At 44.7% G+C, this 23,739-nt stretch overlaps 1 protein-coding gene across 1 annotated transcript in view; it reads right to left on the bottom strand.

The window, feature by feature from the left end:
• The window catches only part of apbb3 (amyloid beta (A4) precursor protein-binding, family B, member 3), an 89,153-nt gene that overhangs the window by 22,138 nt on the left and 43,276 nt on the right, over positions 1-23,739 (bottom strand). Inside the window, exon 7 of the mRNA XM_048543410.2 lies at positions 841-955. Coding sequence (XP_048399367.1) covers positions 841-955 — 115 coding nt within the window. The remainder of the gene's footprint in view (positions 1-840; positions 956-23,739) is intronic.

Below are 23,739 nucleotides of genomic sequence, written 5' to 3'. Positions count from 1 at the left end.
GTTGACCTGACAAAGGGGCAGTGCTGAAAAAGCTTGTGATTTCATATCAGCCTGTTGGACTATAACCTGGTGTTTGTGTGACTTCTGACTTTGTCCACACCAGACCAACACCAGCCCCTCCACATCATGGCTCCTGTATCATACAGTCTTACGACAGGTGGAGAGAGCTATGGCACATCTCTGGAACAGATGGGGCTCAAATCCAGGCCTCCTGGCTCAAAATTGATGACATTTTCAAAGTATTTTAAATCAACCTGTTCAGGCATGTATTGATTTTACCAGCACAAGTGGAACTTGAACCTGGGGCCTTCTGGTAGAGAGGCAGGGACATAACCATTGGGCCACATCAGGCCTTCTTTAAAACACAATGGCAGATTGTGTTTAATAGGTTTGCGGATATTTTGAATCAGTCTTTTCAAGAGATATTATGACCATCTCCAGAGCACGTGGGACTTGAACACAGATACCCTGGCTCAGAGATAGGGACGCTACCATTGCATCACAACAACCCATTTGGAATCTTTAGACCTTTGAAGAGGTCCCTCACCGATCCAGTGCCAAACAAACATGGATCATCGATCGCCACGCTGGATAGATATTTCCTAATCAACCTGTTCAGAGAGGCTGTGACACACTTCTGCAGTAGGTGAGACTTGAACCCGGGCTCCCTGGCTCAGAGAAAGTGACAATACCACTGTGCCAGAAGAGCCCCACACAATGGGATCTTCACTCTCCCCCATAACACAGGGGACACCTGTGGTTAAAGAGGGTCAGTAACACAACATAAACACAATCACATCCAGCTGAAGCTGACTTGATGAAGTATTGAAGAGAACTTGCCTGGGAGCACATCTGATGGAGGGCAGTGGCAATGGCTTTGGCAGGTGTGTTGCAATGAAAAACGTGGCACTTGAGCATGCACGTATCCTTGTCACTGGCAACATAGGCAAAGTCTCTATTCATGAGGGGGAAACAAATACATTCAACAGTGAACACACTGAGCAGATACATCCCACACTGAACAGATACATCCCACACTGAGCAGATACAACCCACGCTGAGCAGATACAACCCACACTGAGCAGATACATCCCACACTGAGCAGATACAACCCACGCTGAGCAGATATATCCCACACTGAGCAGATACATCCCACACTGAGCAGATACAACCCACACTGAGCAGATACATCCCACACTGAGCAGATACATCCCACACTGAGCAGATACAACCCACGCTGAGCAGATACAACCCACGCTGAGCAGATACATCCCACACTGAGCAGATACAACCCACGCTGAGCAGATATATCCCACACTGAGCAGATACATCCCACACTGAGCAGATACAACCCACACTGAGCAGATACATCCCACACTGAGCAGATACATCCCACACTGAGCAGATACAACCCACGCTGAGCAGATACAACCCACGCTGAGCAGATACATCCCACACTGAGCAGATACAACCCACGCTGAGCAGATATATCCCACACTGAGCAGATACATCCCACACTGAGCAGATACAACCCACACTGAGCAGATACATCCCACACCGAGCAGATACATCCCACACTGAGCAGATACAACCCATGCTGAGCAGATACAACCCACGCTGAGCAGATACATCCCACACTGAGCAGATACAACCCACGCTGAGCAGATATATCCCACACTGAGCAGATACATCCCACACTGAGCAGATACAACCCACACTGAGCAGATACAACCCACGCTGAGCAGATACATCCCACACTGAGCAGATACAACCCACGCTGAGCAGATATATCCCACACTGAGCAGATACATCCCACACTGAGCAGATACAACCCACACTGAGCAGATACATCCCACACTGAGCAGATACATCCCACACTGAGCAGATACAACCCACACTGAGCAGATACATCCCACAGTGGCCCCACGCTGAGCAGATACAACCCACACTGAGCAGATGCATCCCACACTGAGCAGATACATCCCACAGTGGCCCCACGCTGAGCAGATACAACCCACACTGAGCAGATACATCCCACACTGAGCAGATACATCCCACACTGAGCAGATACAACCCACACTGAGCAGATACATCCCACACTGAGCAGATACAACCCACACTGAGCAGGTACATCCCACACTGAGCAGATACATCCCACAGTGACCCCATGCTGAGCAGATACATCCCACACTGAGCAGATACATCCCACACTGAGCAGATACAACCCACACTGAGCAGATACAACCCACACTGAGCAGATACATCCCACACTGAGCAGATACATCCCACAGTGACCCCACGCTGAGCAGATACATCCCACACTGAGCAGATACATCCCACACTGAGCAGATACAACCCACAGTGAGCAGATACATCCCACACTGAGCAGATACATCCCACACTGAGCAGATACATCCCACAGTGGCCCCACGCTGAGCAGATACATCCCACACTGAGCAGATACATCCCACACTGAGCAGATACATCCCACAGTGACCCCACGCTGAGCAGATACATCCCACACTGAGCAGATACATCCCACAGTGACCCCACGCTGCGCAGATACATCCCACACTGAGCAGATACATCCCACGCTGAGCAGATACATCCCACACTGAGCAGATACATCCCACAGTGACCCCACGCTGAGCAGATACATCCCACACTGAGCAGATACATCCCACAGTGACCCCACGCTGAGCAGATACATCCCACACTGAGCAGATACATTCCACAGTGACCCCACGCTGCGCAGATACATCCCACACTGAGCAGATACATCCCACGCTGAGCAGATACATCCCACACTGAGCAGATACATCCCACAGTGACCCCACGCTGAGCAGATACATCCCACACTGAGCAGATACATCCCACAGTGACCCCACGCTGAGCAGATACATCCCACACTGAGCAGATACATCCCACACTGTGCAGATACATCCCACAGTGACCCCACGCTGAGCAGATACATCCCACACTGAGCAGATACATCCCACAGTGGCCCCACGCTGAGCAGATACATCCCACACTGAGCAGATACATCCCACAGTGGCCCCACACTGAGCAGATACATCCCACACTGAGCAGATACATCCCACAGTGGCCCCACACTGAGCAGATACATCCCACACTGAGCAGATACATCCCACACTGAGCAGATACATCCCACAGTGACCCCACACTGAGCAGATACATCCCACAGTGACCCCACGCTGAGCAGATACATCACACGGTGACCCCACGCTGACAGATACATCCCATATCTATATAAAAAACATTACATTTATCATCCACGCATCTATAGTTTGCCTGCTTCCTTGTTGTCTAGAACGTTTGCATTGATACAGCATTTTAACATGTGCTTCACATGTATAATGACCAAATAAAATGTGACATCAAGTCACTGATGATGATATTAGCACAAAACTTTGGCCTTATGGAACAGCTGAAAGGAATTTGACAGGTGCTGAGCTTTGCCTGAATGTCAGTGTTACAGAATGATAATTGTTTGACTATAATCTGCCTACACACACTGTGTTTAACAGACCAATATCCAGATATCACAATTGGCAGCAAAATGTCTTTCATAGGTTTCCAAGCTTATTATTTTTATTTATACATTTGTGGGATGTGAGTGTCACCTACTGGGCCAGCATTTCTTGCCCATCCCTAGTTGCCCCTAGAGATGGTGGTGCGGAACTGCCTTCTTGAACCGCTACAGTCCCTTGCTGTAGGTTGACCCACAATGTCCTTCGGGAGGGAATTCCAGGATTTTGACCCAGTGACGGTGAAGGAACGGCGATATACTTCCAAGTCAGGATGGTGAGTTGGTTGGAGGGGAACTTGAAGGAAGTGATGGTGTTCCCACGTATCTGCTGCCCTGTCCTTCTGGATGGAAGTGGTTGTGGGTTTGGAACGTGCTGTCTGAGGACCTTTGGTGAATTTCTGCAGTGCGCCCTGCTGATGGTGCACACTGCTGTGACTGAGCATCAGTGGGAGTGATGCGCTGACAATCAAGCAGTCTATTTACTTTTTTTTAATGTATTTGATATAATTGGTAATAACTGTTGAGGAGTTTTTGAATGTACATTCCTAATAACATGACACACTTGTTAAACAATGTAAACATGGTCTAAGATAATAAAATGTGAGGCTGGATGAACACGGCAGGCCAAGCAGCATCTCAGGAGCACAAAAGCTGACGTTTCGGGCCTAGACCCTTCATCAGAGAGGGGGATGGGGAGAGGGAACTGGAATAAATAGGGAGAGAGGGGGAGGCGGACCGAAGATGGAGAGTAAAGAAGATAGGTGGAGAGGAGAGCATAGGTGGGGAGGTAGGGAGGGGATAGGTCAGTCCAGGTCAAGGAGGTGGGATGAGGTTAGTAGGTAGCTGGGGGTGCGGCTTGGGGTGGGAGGAAGGGATGGGTGAGATCCCTTCCTCCCACCCCAAGCCGCACCTCCATCTACCTACTAACCTCATCCCACCTCCTTGACCTGTCCGTCTTCCCTGGACCGACCTATCCCCTCCCTACCTCCCCACCTATACTCTCCTCTCCACCTATCTTCTTTTCTCTCCATCTTCGGTCCGCCTCCCCCTCTCTCCCTATTTATTCCAGAACCCTCACCCCATCCCCCTCTCTGATGAAGGGTCTAGGCCCGAAACGTCAGCTTTTGTGCTCCTGAGATGCTGCTTGGCCTGCTGTGTTCATCCAGCCTCACATTTTATTATCTTGGAATTCTCCAGCATCTGCAGTTCCCATTATCTCTAAACATGGTCTAATTTGACAAGAGAGTGATTGGCTAATTGCATACAGAAATTCACCAAAGATACACTGCATCTAACAAACACACAACCACTTCCATCTGGAAGGATAAGGGCAGCAGATACATGGGAACACCACCCCCTCCAAGCTTCACTCCGAGCCACTCACCATTGGGACTCAGAAATATATCTCTGGCACTGGGTCAGAATCCTAGAACACCCTACCTAGAGGAATTGTGGGTCTACTTACAGCACATTGACAGCAGCAGTTCAAGAAGGCAGCTCACCACCACCTTCTCAAGGGGCAATTAGAGGCTGGGCAATAAATGTCGTTCCAGCCAGTGATTTCCATGTCTGATTTTTTTTTAATCCTTCATTTTCTCAAGCTTCACAATGTATCTCTCAAGCTGACTGATTCACTATGTTACACTATGTTAAAAACATAGTGCTGGTTTGGAATGCAATACTGACTGAAGGTCACGGGAGAAGCTCAAAAGCATTTAGAAACAAGCACCGTCCCTAATCCGATGTGATACATAACCAAAGGTAGTGATTCAACCAAACACAACTCCCCTTACCAAAAGACAGGAAGAATTTTGTCTGGACTGTGCTAGACAGCTCATGAATCCCACATTCATTACCACTAACAAGAATACCAAATAGACCACAAGATGGCCCAATCTCTGACATTCAAACTTAGATTCATAGAATCAGATTCGGCCCGCTAAGATTTGACATTAAATGATCTATGAACCTTAGTGCAAAATACAGAGTGCAGTAGTCTATATATTTTTATTCTGTAAATCAAGAAGCCCTTTATTTTGCAATGTTTTGTAATTACTTATGTACTGAAATGTTCATGATTGTGCAGTTCCTTCATTGTTTAAACACCTTAATTGAAGATGATGGTCTAGGACAATGTCACTGTACTGTCACAAAAACCCATTTGGTTCATTAATGTTCTTCAGGGGAGGAAACCTGCTATCCTTACTCAATATGACCTACACATGAGCCCAGACCCACAGCAAAGCTTTAGCTCCTGTTACCCAAAGCCTATCCATTATCCAACCTGTCAGTAGGTGTCAATAATATATGGGAGCAGAAATAGGCCATTCAGCCCTTCCAGTCTGCTCTGCCATTCAGTGAGACCAAGGCTAATCCTGCAATGCTCAATTCCTGTTTTTACCCATAATCCTTGATTCTGTTACTGATTAAAAATCTGTCTCTCTCGGCCTTGCATGTACTTAGCAACCCAGCCTCAACAGCCCTCTGTGGTAAAGAATTCCACAGACTCACAGCTGTCCGAGAGAAATTCCTCTTCATCTCCATTAATCCCTTCTTCTGAGATTATACTCTAACTTCCTAAACTCTCCCACCAGGGCAAACAGCCTTTCTGAATCCAGCCTGTCAACTCCCCCAAGGCCACATGGTTCTCATTGACTATGACTTCCCCGATTGGGTTTGTTAACCTGGGCCAATCAGGGAGCCCTGGCTGACAGATATAAACAGGAGATTCAGAGGGTCTCCTCAGTCTAGGGATTGGGTCTGATCTGGCTGGTCAGAGTCCATGTACTGTGCATCAGTAAATAAAGGTTTGCTTGGTGATGGGACACCAGCCTCCATGCTGTTATTTCAGTTTCAATAATGCTGCCCGTCACTGTTCTACATTTGAATGAGTACAGGCCCAACTTACTTAACCTCTCCACATAAGACAGTTTCTTTCCTTTTTCCCCCCCGCCCATATCAGCTGAGTGAAACTTCTTTGGTCTCCCTCCAATGCCTCTGTATCTTCCCTTGTCACAATGTGTGTTTATGAATGTCAGTGCTTTTCTCAATCGAGTCTAGTCTGCAAGATAAAAATTTAAATAATGAAACTGCATGCTGTTCCTCCTACATGCATGTACTTGTAGAACTTGTGTTTATTCATTCCCAGGTGAGGGCATCACTGGCGTTTATTGCTCATTGATAATTGTACTTGAGAAGTTTGGGGTAATTAGCTGCAGTGTTAAGGGATGTAGAGACATGAACAGTGCTGTTCAGAGGGACAGCCAGGACTCTGGCCCTGTGACAGTGAAGGAACACTGATGCAGTTGTCCCACATCAGCATAGTGCGTGGCTTAGAGGGAACTTGCAGGCGCTGCTGCCATTCATCTGCTGCCCTTGTCCTTCTCGATGGTAAAAGTTGCAGGTTTGGAAAGTACTGTCGAAGGAATCTTGAGGAATAGCTGCAGTTCACATTTCTCCCACTATGCATCTGTGGTGGGGGAGGGATATGTTGAAGGTGTTTGATGGGGCTCCAAAACAAAACCAAACAACTTTGACCTGGATGGTGTTGAGCTTCTTGAGAGTTGTTGGAGCTGCACTAATCCGAAGGATGATGGGAAAAGGCAGGCACTAAGTTGATGTTGTGTATGAAGGATCATGGGGGATGCGCAGAAGGCATTTGGGTGCATTGGTTGGCATGGAGAGTGTATGGAGGTGAGGGAAGTAAACTGCGGCAGAAATAGATGACTGTTTTATTTCTGCCCCCATTTAGAGAAGTTAAGTACCCTTCCGGATCTGGTCCTGAGATAACTTTTGCACAGGGAAGGTATCCTTTGCGATGATTAATGCCTACTCTGGGATTGTGAAAAGGCATGACTGTCTGAAAAGAACTCATAAGTCCATTGAGACTAGCAGAGTTATTAAAAAACTGCTGCAAAATTGTGTGGAATTCAGTAAAAAAAAACTGTCCTGGTATTTCAGAGTGCCTGTTCATGTCTGTTCATTGACCGATTTCCCAAACAATCATTATCATAACTGGGAACCTATTGAAGGACCCTGTCATTGACTGGAAACGTTTATTAGCACAAAGTTTATTGACACAGGTAGTACATAATTGTGTGAAACGTGTATTTAGATAAAGGAATCATTATGATAATGATGTGGCACATTTGGTTGGACAGAACTTTTGGTTGCTTCTGAAAAAAAGACAAATTTTGTCAAAATTATTCATCTTGTATTCATCAGGACAATTTGCAAGAATACCAACAAACGGGAAGAAACAACACTCATATGTCTGGGGAGTGCTGATTTGTTGGTAAGTAGACTCTGTCTGGTAGAAGCATTGCCAGGGAGAATGCACCAGTTAGTGATGATTGACAGTTATCTGCCAGCAACTAAAACAGTAATCGCTGGAAAATTTCAGCAGCATCTGCAAAGAGAAATCAGAGTTAATGTTTCGGGTCCAGTGACCCTTCTTCAGTTCTGAGAAAGGGTCACCAGACACAAAAGGTTAATTCTGATTTCTCTTCACAGGTGCTGCTGGACCTGCTGAAATTTTCCAGCAATTTCTGTTTTTGTTCCTGATTTACAGCATCGGCAGTTCTTTTGGTTTTTAGTTATCTGCCAGACTTTGTTTAGATTTCTAACCAGGCAGGTTGACAGTGATTGGTCAGTACATTGCCAGGAGAAACAAGCCAGCAAATCACTGTTACTATTTTTTTGTTTTTAAAATGGCACAATGCATGTACAAAGTTAAAGACATTAAAAAACTCCACATTCTGGAATCCAGGAGAGACAAACAGGAGGCTGGAAGAGAACAGCAAGCCAGGCAACATCAGGAGGAAAGGAGCAGTCAATATTTCGGGTAATACCCTACTTCAGGGCTGGATGTGGGGGTAGGGGGAGGGGAGGAGGCTGAATGGTGGTGATAGGTGCACACTGGTGGTAGGTTTGACCTGTTTGGTCAATGGGAGGGATGAATCCGGTTGGTGGCTGGAAGGGAGGATCAGTAAGTGGAATGGAAGGGAGCAGGTGGGGCTGGAAGGGGTGCTGGGTGATGGGTGGGAAGGTTATTAGAAATCAGAACTCCATCTTGAGTCATCCGAGCTGTAGGGTACCCAGACGGAAGTTGAAGTGGTGTTCTTCAAATTAGTGTTTCGAGTTGCTGTGACACTGGAGGAGGCCAAGGACGGGGCATGTCGGAGGGGGAGTGCGGCGGGGAATTGAAATGGCCGGTGCCCAGGAGGTTAGATTGGCCGTTACGGCCCAGGCGGAGATGCTTGGTGAAATGGTCACATGTGGATTTCTATCCATAGCTTCTGGTTTATACAAGTGTGCCACAGTGCAAACCCGACTGATCATCCTAAATTTGTTGCCAGCATAATTCTTTGTACACTTAGGATTATCCAGTAAATTATGTCCAGTGCAGAATCACGTATAATCACATAGGGCTCACTGGTTGGCACTGCTACCTCACTGCACCAGGGACCCGGGTTCAATTCCACCCTCGGGAGTCTCTCTGGATGGAGTTTGCACATTCTCCCTGTGTCTATGTGGGTTTCCTCCGGGTGCTCTGGTTTCTTCCCACAGTCCAAAAATGTGCAGGCCAGGTGGATTGGCCATGCTAAATTGCCTCATAGTGTCTGGGGATGTGCATCTTAGGTGGTTTAGCCACGGGAAGGAAATGCAGGGTTACAAAGAGAGGTTTGGGGGTAGGTCTGGGTGGGATACTCTTTTGGATGGTCAGTGTGGACTCACTGGGCCAAATGGCCTGCTTCCACACTACAGGGATTCCATGAGTCTACATAATGTTGGGCTGTGTGTTACAAGTTTTACAAGCATTGTCTGGTTGGCTATGACCACTACCTTGCTTGTAGCAAACATTTGAAGGGGTAACCTGTGTGATATGGCACATCATTCTTTGGGATGTACAGCACACAGCCTCAGCACTGAAATTCATATACCACATCACTCAACAGTGTAATGCAGAGCATTTCCTCACCTTGATGGCAACATCTTGTTGGAGGATGGGAACCTGAGCTGGGATACAACACTGTGGGAAACAAAAATGGGAACGAAAGAAAGAAAAGTAAAAGTGGAAGGCAGGAGTGAATGGGAACGAAAGAAAAGTAAAAGTGGAAGGCAGGAGTGAATGGGAACGAAAGAAAAGTAAAAGTGGAAGGCAGGAGTGAATGGGAATGAAAGAAATGTGAAAGTGGAAGGCAGGAGTGAATGGGAATGAAAGAAAAGTAAAAGTGGAAGGCAGGAGTGAATGGGAACGAAAGAAAAGTAAAAGTGGAAGGCAGGAGTGAATGGGAATGAAAGAAATGTGAAAGTGGAAGGCAGGAGTGAATGGGAATGAAAGAAATGTGAAAGTGGAAGTGAGAAGAAGTGAAGGCTAGCAGCAAAAGGGCTGGAGTACAAATAAAAAAAGCTGTAAAAATGTCAGAAATGACAAGTACAATGGTACTATATCAGAATGTATGGAGCATTCATAATAAGATAGACAAACAGCGCAGACAGATAATGATTGCAATTATAGAAACACAGCTGCATGGTGACCAGGGCTGGGAACTGAATATCCAATGTGACATGGCTTTAACACGGCAGAAGAACTTTACCTGCTATTTGCAGAACGTGACCTTCCCTTTCCTGTTCTGGCCCCATTAGTTTAAATGTGCAGCTATTATGCAATTTTCTTATAACACGAGAATGGAACTATCGCGCTACATCAGAACCATAATCACTGATAATTTCAATTTGCATGTAGACTGGGTTAATAGCTGTGTTGGATTCCAGCAGAAATGTATCTTTGACAGAATTACAATTAAACTCCTACCTCTTGTACATTTCTAATACGTTCCAAGGTCGATGAGTGTAGCAACAGCAGGGGCACTGACAATTATTTTCAATTCTGGTCACAGGAGAGATGCCAGAGAAACAGAGGACATCCCAATTTGGTACTCACAAGCAGGAAGCAAGGGATAAACCAGGAAACTATATGGTAATTCAATATAATCTCAGTAAAGGGGAAAGAATTGGCAGCAATTCTAAGGTACAGCATTATCTCTTTCAAAAAAGTTGGTCAGACATGATCTGCTCTTTACAAAACCATGCTCAGTGTTCTTAATTAATCCCTGCCTCTCCAATGCAGAGTAATCATAGGTGTAGGTGATGACATTGCATTCAACACAGTCTACCTGGTCTGCAGCAAGATTTCTGAGAAGGTTCTGATTGGGAGACTGATAATGGTGGTAAAAGCCCATGGGGGGAATCCAAGATAATTGGGCTAATTAGCTTCACAGTTAGGTGAGTGGCTGGAAGCAGAGAGTGCTGAGTAAGGGTGGCTCAGTGTTCGCACTGCAGCCTCACAGCACCAACTGGGTTCAATTCCAGCCTCAGGTGACTGTCTGTGTGGAGTTTGCACATTCTCCCTGTGTCTGCATGGGGTTCCTCCAGGTGCGCCGGTTTCCTCCCACAGCCCAAAGATATGCAGACTACATGGATTGGCTATGCTAAATTGCTTGTAGTGTTCAGGGGTGTGTGGGTTATAAGGGGATGGCTCTGGGTGGGATGCTCCAAGGGGCAGTGTGGGCTTGTTGGGCTGAAGGGCCTGTTTCCACACTGTAGGGAATCTAGTCTAAAAAATTATGAGGGGGATAGATGGGGAATAAAAGGTTTTATATTCACTTGTGAGAAGTGGGTGTTGCTGGCTGGCCAACATTTATTGCCCTTCACTAATTCCCCAGAAGATGGTGAGCTGCCTTTTTAACCTGCTGCAGTTGATGTGCTGTAGATAGACTCACAATGCCCTGAGGGAGGGAGTTCCTGGACATTAGCGTGAAGGAATGGCAATATATTTCCGAGTCAGGATGGCGAGTAGCTTGGAGGGGCACTTGCAGGGGGCTGTGTTCTATGTATCTGCTGCCCTTGTCTTTCTAAATGGAAGTAGTTGTGGGTTTGGAAGATGCTGTCTAAGGATCTTTGCTGAAATTCCACAGAGTATCTTGTAGGTAGTACACACTGCTGCTGCTGAGCGTCAGTGGTGGAGGGAGTGGGATGTTTGTGGATGTGGTGCCAATCAAGCGGCTGCTTTGTCCTGGATGGTGTCCAGCTTCTTGAGTGTTGTTGGGGCTGCACCCAACCAGGCAAGTGGGAAGTATTCCGTCACACTCCTGACTTGTGCCTTGTAGATGGTAGATGGACAGTGAGGAGTCAGGAGGGGAGTTACTTGCCACAGTATTCTGAGTGGGAGATTCCGTGATAGGAATACCATTGAATGTCAAGGGGCAGTGGTTAGATGGTCTCTTATTGGAGATGGTCTTTTCACGGAATTTGTAGGTGCAAACATTACTTGCCACCTGTCAGCCCAAGCCTGATGGAGGGATCACTGACCAGGGGGCAGAGATTTAAGGTAAGAGGCAGGAGGTTCAGAGGGGAGATGAGGACACTTTTTCACCCAGAAGGTGGAAGGAGTCTGGAACCCTGCCTTAAGGGTGGAGGAGGCAGAAACTCTCATAACATTTAAGAAGTATTTTGATGTGATCTTGTGATGCCAAGGCAGACTTGTCTTGTTCGCGACCTTTGTCATACCTTCACCTTTCCTGTCCCCTTCTGGTTTATCAATACCACTGTGAGGAGGGACCTTCCTACACTGTCCCTCATTGACAACCAATAGCGCACTTACAGACTTTTGATCTCACTGTCTTGCTGTGCTGTAAGAACCTGGGATTAATTCAAGTCCTCGCTCTCTCAAACAGACCAGTGTAGTGAGGTGGAGAGACCGGAGGGGCCTCCCCCATGATTTGAGAGACAAAGGTACAGATTTTACTGGGACAGTAGTGACACATAGTGAAGTTACTGACACATAGTGAAGTTCACCCTTAATACATAAGAACATAGAAACAGGAAATGGGAACGGGGTAGGACAGTCAGCCCTATGAGCCTGCCCTTCCATTTGATATGATCATGTGCACTTATCCACCTCAACACCCTGTTCCCCCCTTTCACCCCATTAACAGCAAAATCATCATCAAATTCACAGCACGATGAGATGCAATGTGAGTTGCTGATCTTCAGGGATTGGATATCTATTTAAGCCATCACTTCACACAAGCGACTTTCCATCATTATTTCGCACATTAACTGTGTATGCCATCTATGGTTCAGTAAACACCTTCTTAAGGGCAACTCGGGGCAGACAATGAACATTGGCCTTCCCCTCTGAGCCATTAGGTCGTGGGTTCAAGCCCCACTCCAGGACTTGATCTAGTTGACGCTACAGTGAATCACTGAGGGCCCACTGGGCTTTCAGATGACATGACGGGGATATAAAAGATCCCATTGCGTGCTATTTGAAGAATAGCAGCAGAATTATCCCTAGTGCCTGGCCAATTGTTATTCTTCAAATCAACTTCACAAAAACAAACTGACTCATTATTGGTAGTGGGAACTGCCGATGCTGGAGAATCTGAGATAGCAAGGTGTACAGCTGGATGGACATAGAAGAAGAGTCCAGACCCAAAATGTCAGCTTTCCCGCTCCTCTGATGCTGCTTGGCCTGCTGTGTTCATCCAGCTCTACACCTTGTTATCTCTAACCCATCATTATCACTATGCTGCCTGTGGAATTCTGCTTCATTCAATTTGGCTTCGGTGTTCCCTAAATTACTGCAGTTGCTAAGTTCCAAAGTGGGTGTAAGATGTTCTCAGATGTTGGTGACCATGGAGAACACTGTTGAAATGCAAGTTTATTTATCGTACTTTATACAGAAAGCTGCTAATCAAGAGTGCAATGTTAAATAACGTTAAAATTCTTAATGCAATGCAAATCATTCTACCACCCCAGAAGGCAACAATTTAATCTCATTTCCTGGTAATTTTGGATATAATCAAATTTAATTATTGTCCAAAATAAAAACCGAAAGGACTGTGGATGCTGTAAATCAGGAACAAAAACAGAAGTTGCTGGAAAAGTTCAGCAGGTCCTGGCAGCATCTGTGAAGAAAACATCAGAGTTAATGTTTCAGGTCTGGTGACTCTTCCTCAGAACATTAACTCTGATTTTTTTCTTCACAGATGCTGCCAGACCTGCTGAGCTTCTCGATGAACTTCTGATTCTGTTATTGTCCCCTTTCTCGTTTTGGTGTGTTACTTTTGTCTCTCTCTTTACTCAGCCTTCCTTCCTTTCACATCGCCGTACCTGATATCCCAGTCATTTGCCTTAATGCCTTTTCTCATCTTTCTCTTTCCCTTTCAATGCTAAAATCCCATCAGCTCAGGGGTTCCCTCATTCACGGAGATCCCAGATGTCCTGGTGCAATTTTTACGGCTCAGTCATCAATGGAAACAGTAAGTGCCACTGGATTTGACAATCTAATACATAACATTTTAATCTAAACAGATAGGCATGCTTGAAGAGGCTTAAAGGACTAGAAATTGGAGACTCTACCTGTCTCTGTCTCCATGGCAGCAGGAAAAAAATCAATCAATCAATTAATCAATAAATTCATAGAACATCAGAATTAATATTTTATATGTGCATCACCAAAAAACAACTTTTATTAATATAGCACCTTAACATATTAAAACATTGCAAGGTTCTTCACATGAGCATTACGAAACAGAATTTGATGACAAGCAACATAGGGGATATTAAGGACAGGAAACATAGATGCAGAAATAGGCTATTCAGCCCATCAAGTCTGCAATGCCATTCAATGTAATCATGGTGTCAACTTCACTTTCCTGCCCTTTCCCCAAAACATTTGATTCCCATACTGATTAACAATCTCTATCTGAGCTTTGAATAAACTGGGGCGGATGACCAATATTTGGTCAGAAAAGTAGACTTTAAAGAGTTTCTTAAAGGAAGAAAAACAAAAAAAGCCTTTCAGTTTTACTCAGATGTATAGCTGATGCCTGAATACAAATCCCAAAAATATCAATTTGTTGACCATTGTTTACATGATGGGTCAAACAGCCTCTTTGTGTTCCATGTCTATGAATTTTGTAACATTGGTGAAAAATACCAAAATCCTGACACCTGACGGAACAATAGTTCCAGGGAGCTAATTTAAGATCATAAGGTCATAAGATATAGGAGCAGAAACTAGGCCATTCAGCCCATTGAGTCTGCTCCGCCATTCAATCATAGCTGATAAGTTCCTCAACTCCATTCTCCCGCTTTCTCCCTGTTACCCTTAATCCCTTTGATAATCAAGAACCTACCTATCTCAGTCTTAAATGTACTCAATGACCTGCCCTCCACAGCTTTCTGTGGCAGTGAATTCCATAGACTCACCACTCTCTGGCTGAAGTAGTTTCTCCTTATCTCCATTCTAAAAGGTCTTCCCTTTACACTAAGGCTGTGCCCTCGGGCCCTCGACTCTCCTACCAATGGAAGCATCTTCCCAACATCCACTCCGTCCAGGCTATTCAGTATTCTGTAAGTTTCAATTAGATCCCCCCCCTACTCATCCTTCCAAACTCCAAATGAGTATTAGTCCCAGAGTCCTCACACGTTCCTCATATGTTAAGCTTTCCATTCCTGGGGCCATTCTTGTGAACCTCTTCTGAACCCACTCCAGGGCCAGTGCATCCTTCCTGAGGTGTGGGGCCCAAAACTGCACACAACTGTTTGTTGCTCATGCTTTGCTAGAGTTTTACTGGTAACCTGGTTCCACAGCTAACCTTGTGGTGGAGATCAGGAGACTTAAATCCTGCTTGATTCCTGGTCCCTAGATCCCTGCTGATGTCCCAGGCTCCAAATCACTGCTCATGTCCTGGTCGCAGAGTCCCAAATTAATATACAACCGAAGACTCGAACTTGGGCAAACTTAGAATTTTGCAGAAGACATTGAACTTAAAGTGTAGTACCCAGTGAGGACAGTAGTAATAAGCACAGGGAGATATAAACACAGAGTGAGATAGACAGCACATGGCAAGTGGAATTCAGAAGAGTATCAGATGATATATGTGGATTAGAAGAATGTGAGACACAATGTTGAGTTGATTGAATATACATGACAATAAATTACAATCAATTCAACATTGTGTCTCATATTCTTTCAATCAAAATTTATCATCTGGTACTCTTCGCTTATTCAGAATTCTGAAAACTGAAATAGAATTGGTTTTAGATGATTAGGAATAAAAAGGGCAGGAAATACTTGGAAATAACTTCTTTCTGAAGAAGGGTCTAGGCCCGAAACGTCAGCCCTCCTGCTCCTCTGATGCTGCTTGGCCTGCCGTGTTCATCCAGCTCTACACCTTGTTATCTCAGGAAATAATTGGGAGTGGTTTATGGCCTCCCTGTTGTTGGTCAAAGCATGAGCAAGATATAAGCGGAGATTTTTACAAAGAAAATGTAAGAGTTGAAAACTTTAATCTTTATAGAAGTGGGCAAATGAAATTGGCAAGAGTAATCTCGAGGGTGGGTTTGCAGGATTTCTGGAACCAACATTGTGGAACTAACTAAGCATTAAGCTATTTTGGACCTGATATTATGCAGGAGGTCTGGCTAATTAGCCAACATATGATAAAAGAGGCTGTGGGAGAAAAACTGTTCATTAAACAACTGAATTCCTTATTAAATCTGAAAGCAGCATGCCCCAGTTCCACATAAGACCGTAAGACCATAAGACATAGGAGTGGAAGTAAGGCCATTCGGCCCATCAAGTCCACTCCGCCATTTAAATCATGGCTGATGGGCATTTCAACACCACTTCCCTGCACTCTCCCCGTAGCCCTTGATTCCTTTTGAGATCAAGAATTTGTCGATCTCTGCCTTGAAGGCATCCGACGTCCCGGCCTCCACTGCACTCCGTGGCAATGAATTCCACAAGCCCACCACTCTCTGGCTGAAGAAATGCCGTCTCATTTCAGTTTTAAATTTACCCCCTCTAATTTTGAGGCTGTGCCCACGGGTCCTAGTCTCCCTGCCTAACGGAAACAACTTCCTAGCGTCCACCCCTTCTAAGCCATACATTATCTTGTAAGTTTCTATTAGATCTCCCGTCAACCTTCTAAACTCTAATGAGTACAATCCCAGGATCCTTAGCCATTCATCATACGCTAAACCTACCATTCCAGGGATCATCTGTGTGAATCTCCGCCGGGCACACTCCAGGGCTAGTATGTCCTTCCTGAGGTGTGGGGCCCAAAATTGGACACAGTATTCCAAATGGGGCCTAACTAGAGCCTTATAAAGCCTGAGAAGCACATTGCTGCTTTTATGTTCCAACCTTCTTGAGATAAACGACAACATTACATTCGTTTTCTTAATCACGGGCTCTACCTGCAAGTTAACCTTTAGAGAATCCTGGACTAACACTCCCAGATCCCTTTGCACTTCTGATTTGCGAATTTTCTCACCATTTAGAAAATAGTCCATGCCTGTATTCTTTTTTCCAAAGTGCAAAACCTCACATTTACTCACATTGAATATCATCAGCCATTTCCTGGACCACTCTCCTAAACTGTCAAAATCTTTCTGCAGCTTCCCCACATCCTCAGTACTACCTGCCTGTCCACCTATCTTCGTATCATCGGCAAACTTCACCAGAATGCCCCCAGTCCCTTCACCCAGATCATTAATATACAAGGTGAACAGCTGTGGCCCCAACACTGAACCCTGCGGGACACCACTCGTCACCGGTTGCCATTCCGAGAAAGAGCCTTTTATCCGAACTCTCTGCCTTCTGTCAGACAGCCAATCCTCAATCCAAGCCAGTAGCTCACCTCGAACACCATGGGCCCTCACCTTGTTCAGCAGCCTCCCGTGAGGCACTGTATCAAAGGTCTTTTGGAAGTCTAGATAGATAACATCCACTGGGTTTCCCTGGTCTAACATACTTGTTACCTCTTCAAAGAATTCTAACAGGTTTGTCAGGCACGACCTCCCCTTACTAAAACCATGCTGAGGCTTAAACAACATCAATTACAGAATGAAAGGGTTCTAAAGCAGAGTCATTGCATTGAAATGATTGTATCAGTGATAATGGGAACTGCAGATGCTGGAGAATCCAAGATAATAAAGTGTGAAGCTGGATGAACACAGCAGGCCAAGCAGCATCTGCTTGGCCTGCTGTGTTCTATTCAGCTTCACACTTTATTATCATTGCATTGAAACGTTGTCTCTGTTTCTATCTCCACAGATGCTGCCAGATTTGTGAGTTTCTCTAACTCTTTCTGTTTCCTTTTCGGAGCTCCATCACCTGCAATTGTTCTTTTATAAATTACAGTATAAGGGAGTCCTGGCTCAGGGTGAAATAGAGTAGAAGGGATGACAGGAAACACAGTGGGGCAATCCAAAATTAAGGAAACAATTCAAATATAAAGCAAAATTACATACCATTAATAAATAAACATCAGAAAGGAAGGTGTATCCATTGTTTACTAGAGAGGGTAGGGTAGGATTAGAATGACAGAAAAAGGGTGGGCAGGCAGGCAGACAGACAGATAGATTTGATAGACAGGTCAATTGATCAATAGATCGATTAAATAGACAGATCAATTGATCGGTAGATATATAGATAGATAGACAGGTCGATAAATAAATAGGTACATAGATAGACAGACAGAGAGACAGACAGGTAGATAGATAGACAGACAAAGAGATAGACAGATAGACAGACAGAGAGATAGATAGATAGACTGATAGACAGACAGAAAGATAGCAGATTGCAAGAACTGCAGACTTTGGAGTCAGAGATAACACAGTGTGGAGCTGGAAAACACAGCAGGCCAGAAGGATCAGAGGAGTAGGAAAGTTGACATGTTGGGTCGGGACCCTTCTTCAGAAATTCTTTTCTGAAGAAAGTCCTGACCTGAAAAGTCAACATTCCTTCTCCTCTGATGCTGCCTGGCCAGCTGTATTCCTTCAGGTAGATATTTTTTAGGAAACAGCAAAGAAGTCATTGGAAAAGAAAAAGAGTAAATGAACCACAAATATTTACAAGCATGTCAAAGGAAGCTATAGATGTAAAGTAGATGCTGGTCTCTGAGCTGTAGGGACAAGAGAAATTATCATGTAATATGAGAAAAAGGCAGAGATGCTAAGGAAATATTTTGTGTCTATCTTCACAGCAGAAGATACAAATTGCATACTGCAAATAAAAGGTAATCAAGGAGTTTAACACAATAAATATGATCAAATAAAATCGCTTAGAAAAACTCAAAGAATGAAAATTCAACACGTCCCCAAGATCTGATGTCCTCCATCCTCAAATTCTGGAAAGGATAGACACTGACACAATGGATGCATTAGTTATGAGCTTATAAATCCTCCAAGATTCTGGAAGTGGTCCCAAAAGATTGAAAACTAACAAATGTATCATCTCTATTCAAGAAAAGCAGGGGTGAGAACTCTGGCCAGTTGCAAGGTGCAATTATTGTGCGCAGTTTTGGGGCCCGTACCTCAGGAAGCATGTACTGGCCCTGGAGCGGGTAAAGCGGGTTCACGAGAATGGTTCCAGGAATGGAAAGCTTAACATATGATGAACCTGTGAGGACTCTGGTACTATATTCATTGGAGTTTAGAAGGATGAGGGGATCTAATTGAAACTTACAGAATATTGAATAGCCTGGACAGGGTGGATGTTGGGAAGATGCTTCCATTGGTAGGAGAGTCTCGGATCCAAGGGCACAGCCTTAAAGTAAAGGGAAGACCTTTTAGAATGGAGATAAGGAGAAACTAATTCAGCCAGAGAGTGGTGAATCTATGGAATTCACTGCCACAGAAGGCTGTGGAGGGCAGGTCATTGAGTACATTTAAGACTGAGATAGGTAGGTTCTTGATTATCAAAGGGATTAAGGGTAACAGGGAGAAAGCGGGAGAATGGAGCTGAGGAACTTATCAGCCATGATTGAATGGCGGACCAGACCCGATGGGCCGAATGGCCTAATTTCTGCTCCTATGCCTTATGGTCTTAAGGAAAACTATTATTAAGGAAATCTTAATGCACTTTAAACCAAAGCATATCCAGATAAAGTTGTGGTTTTATGAGACAAAATTCATGTTTAATCAATGTCTTAGAGTTTCTTTTGAGAATGTACGTGCCAGGGTTAATAAAGGATACCTGGCAGATGTAGCACACTTGGATTTCCAAAATGCATGCATTAGGATACCATGCTTAAGATTAATAGACAAGTTAACAGGGCAAGGAAAGGCTGTTACTACACTCATATGGATGGAGTATTTTCTGGCAGATAGCACTGATAGATAAAGCATTCTCAAGGTGGCAGGCTGTAACCAGCAGAGCTTTTTTTTCATTCTTGCATGTGTTGTGGGCATCATCTACATTTGCTGCCCATCCCTAATTACCCTTGAACTGACTGGATTTCTTGCCCATTTCAGAAGTCAGTTACGAGTCAATAATATTTACTTGGGTCTGGAGGCGAATGCTGGCCACACTGGATAAGGATAGCAGATTTCCTTCCTTAGCAGGGATTAGTGAACCCTATGGGGTTTTGAAAGAACAATCAAATGATAATTTGACGGTTTTCGCGACTGAGACCAGCTCCACATTGAATTTTAATGAAACCAGCTGCAATGGTGGGTTTTGAAGCTATGTCCCCAAGATATAATCCTCAGATTACAATGCAGTGTTATGGCCACATTCCCACCATCTCTCAGTATGTGCCAGAGAATCAGTGCTGGACCTCAGTGTTTATTGATGACATTGATGAAATGACAGAGAAGAATGCATTTAAGCTGGCTGATGACACAAAGTTAGGTGGAAATGCAAGCTGTGAGGAGGTTTCAGAGACGTTACAATGTGATACACACAGGTTAATTGAGTAGGTTAAATTCTGACAAATCTGTTTCCCAGCCCAAGCCACCCACTTCCAGCTTTAACCAGGGCCAGAAATTTGGTTCAGGCATCAATTTTAATCCCAAGAGGTGGAAATTGAGTTCTGGAGAAGAGTTATACCAGACTGAAACAGAAGTTTCCAGACCTTTAGTTCTTTCTGTGTTTGTTTCGGACTTCCAGCAGTATTTGGCCTCTATTAAAGAACCAATCAGTGATATCAGAGACTCTGAACTGTGGGGTTCGCCAGAACTTTCTGATTAAGGAACAGGAAGGATGTATCCCCAGGTAGAGATGGGGAACTTGATCCAGGAGACATAGAGTAAGGTGCAGTCTGGACCATCTGGAGGTGAGGAGCAATTCCTTCACTCAGAGGGTGGTGAATCTGTGGAATTCTCTACCCCAGAGGGCTGTGAAAACTCAAAAAATTGAGTTTATTCAGGACAGAAATAGATTTCTAGACCGTAAGACCATAAGAAATAGGACCAGGAGTGAACTGTTCAGCCGGCTCTGCCGTTCAATACAATCTGACATTTCTCACAACCACGTTCCTTGATATTAAAGATATTAAAGGATATGGAATTCAAAGAAATGAAAAGATGGGCTGAATGGCCTACTCCTGCTGCCCTTTCCTTACAGGACGTAGAATGGCACAGCACAGGAACAGGCCCTTTGGCTCTCAATGTTCGGCCAAACATGAAGTCGACTTAAATTAATCCCTTCTGTCTGCCCTTGGTCCATATCCCTCCCTTCCTTGCATTATGTTCATTTGTCCCAGGTCACTATAATCTTCCCTTCTGGAGTCAAAGAAAAATCCAGTAAACTCTGTTCCCCTGCTCTTTTTCCCACTTTCCTGCAATTTCTTTCCTCATTTATTGATCCAATACCTTTCAAAGGCTACAATTGCATCTCTAGCACCACTCTTTTAGGGAATGCATTCCAAGTTCTCACATAAAGATATTTCTCTTCACACCACCTCTGGTTATTTTGCCTATTTCTAAATCTCTGTCCTGTGGATATCTGCACTATAATAACTTGTTCTTTATTTACCCTCTAACTTTGAGCGGAATGATAAAGGAGTTGAATTATGGGGGAACAGATTACACAAACTAGGCTTGTATCGTGCACATACGGTTGGTTCTGCTATAATGCTTCTTCAATGCAAATTGGCTGTAACGCGATTGAAGAATTTAGACCGCTATTTGTAGAACATGAACTTTCCTTACCTGTACTAGCTATAACGCCATTCCGGCCCCATTAGTTTAAATGGTGCAGCTATTGTGTGATTTTCTGATTGCACGAGAACGAAACCATTGCGCTAAATCAGAACCAACCATAGGACCATACCAATTAGGAGCAGGAATAGGGCCCTCAGACCCTCAATTCAGTTTCACCATTCAATAAGCTCTTGGCTGATCTGATTACTCCATATTCTTGCCTAACTCTGATAACCTTACTTAACAAAAATCTAGCCCCTCTGCCTCACAAAATATTCAAAGTGTCTGCTTCCACCACCTTTGAGCCAGAAGCATGGCCCTCTGGGAGATGCAAGGTCAGTTCAACTCTACTTTAGTGATAGTGGGAACTGCAGATGCTGGAGAATCCAAGATAACAAAGTGTGGAGCTGGATGAACACAGCAGGCCAAGCAGCATCTCAGGAGCACAAAAGCTGACATTTCAGGCCTAGACCCTTCATCAGAGAGGGGGATGGGGAGAGGGAACTGGAATAAATAGGATTTTTTCCAGTTTATTCCAGTTCCCTCTCCCCATCCCCCTCTCTGATGAAGGGTCTAGGCCCAAAACGTCAGCTTTTGTGCTCCTGAGATGCTGCTTGGCCTGCTGTGTTCATCCAGCTCCACACTTTGTCAACTCTACTTTAAATGGGTTGCCCCTTTATCCTTAAACAGTGCCCCCCCCCTCATTTTAGATCCTCCCACTGTCCTCTCCACATCCAGCTGTTCAAGAGCCTTCCAGATATTATAGGTTTCAATCAAGTCAACTACTCTTCTAAACTCCAGCAGAACCGAGTTTGTGATCCCTCAAGAAGCAAAGTTTAAGATATCGAAGATCCCAACTACAGACGAGACAGGATAAATCCCAGATTCTGGGGGATTGGGTGGGGGGAATCTGTGGCACATGAAAATTCTTTTAAAATTACAGTACAGATCTCCAGGAGAGACGCCAAGCAGAAATGGGGAAAGCTCTCTCCCCTGAAAGGCTGCTGAGGTTGCATGTCAATTGAGAGTTTGACAAGGTGCTCAATAAATTGCAGCTAATTCCAGATATTAAAGATTATGGAAGCAAGGTGATTTAATCAGCTAATGAAAACCAAAAGAACTGCAGATGCTATAAATCAGAAACAAAAACAGAAGTTGCTGGAAAAGCTCAGCAGCTCTGGAAGCATCTGTGAAGTGAAATCAGAGTTAATATTTTGGGCCTGGCGACACTTCTTCTGAGCAGTGTCCCTGCCTCTGAGGCAGAAGCTCAGGGTACAAGTCCTGTCCCAGGACCTCATGGCTAAGGGTAATTGGTTAATGACCAAACTGTAGACCTTCCATAGCATGTTAAACCTGAGTTAAGAGCAGCAGAGATTTCTGTTTAACCACACAATGGTAGAATGTTGGTGTCTCTCCCATCATTATCCATTGCTCCATCTGTATGTGATCTATTTGAGTGATGGCAGTGAAAGGCTGGTGGGCTGAATGGCCTCTTCCTGTTTCCATGTTCTGATGTGTTTGGGAATCAGGCCCAGGGATGGTCATGGGTATCACTGAACTCATCAACACCAGCTCAGTACATCCCCTCTAACTCACACAGGGCCTGTAAAATCCAGTGAGTGTGGTATGTTCCAGTTCATTCAGGGAGTAACAATCAGTAGGTAATGTGTATGTTACACACACATTGGAGTTGGTGCTATGAAGAGCGATGATATTTCCATTGTGTCAAAATCGTTGAACTTATCAACTAACTAGAATGTTCCCAGCTACTCTCCCTGATAAGACCACAGCACCATAAGATAGAGGAGTAGTAGGCCATTCAGCCCATCGAGTCTGGTCCACCAATCAATGTAATTATGTCTGATCATCCTCAACTCCACTTTCCCATATTCTCCACATAGTCCTTTATTCCTTTCTCATTAAAAATTTGTCTTTCTCAGCTCGTACTTAATGAACTGGCCATTCTGTGGTCAAGAATTCCACAGCTTCACTACCCTCTGAGAGAAGAAATTCCTCCTCACCTCTGTCTTGATATGTGACCCCTTACTCTGAGATAATGGCCCCTGTTCCTAGACTCCTCCATAAAGAGCAACGACATTTCTCCACCTACACTGCCAAGGCCCCTACAAATCTTGTATGTTTCAACTAGATCCTCTCTCATTGTTTGATATTCAATGAGTACC

The sequence above is a fragment of the Stegostoma tigrinum genome, chromosome 13 (genome assembly GCF_030684315.1).
Source record: "Stegostoma tigrinum isolate sSteTig4 chromosome 13, sSteTig4.hap1, whole genome shotgun sequence".
NCBI lineage: Eukaryota > Metazoa > Chordata > Chondrichthyes > Orectolobiformes > Stegostomatidae > Stegostoma > Stegostoma tigrinum.
Note: the sequence above shows the minus strand (reverse complement) of the source record. Positions and strands in the feature narration are given on the sequence as shown.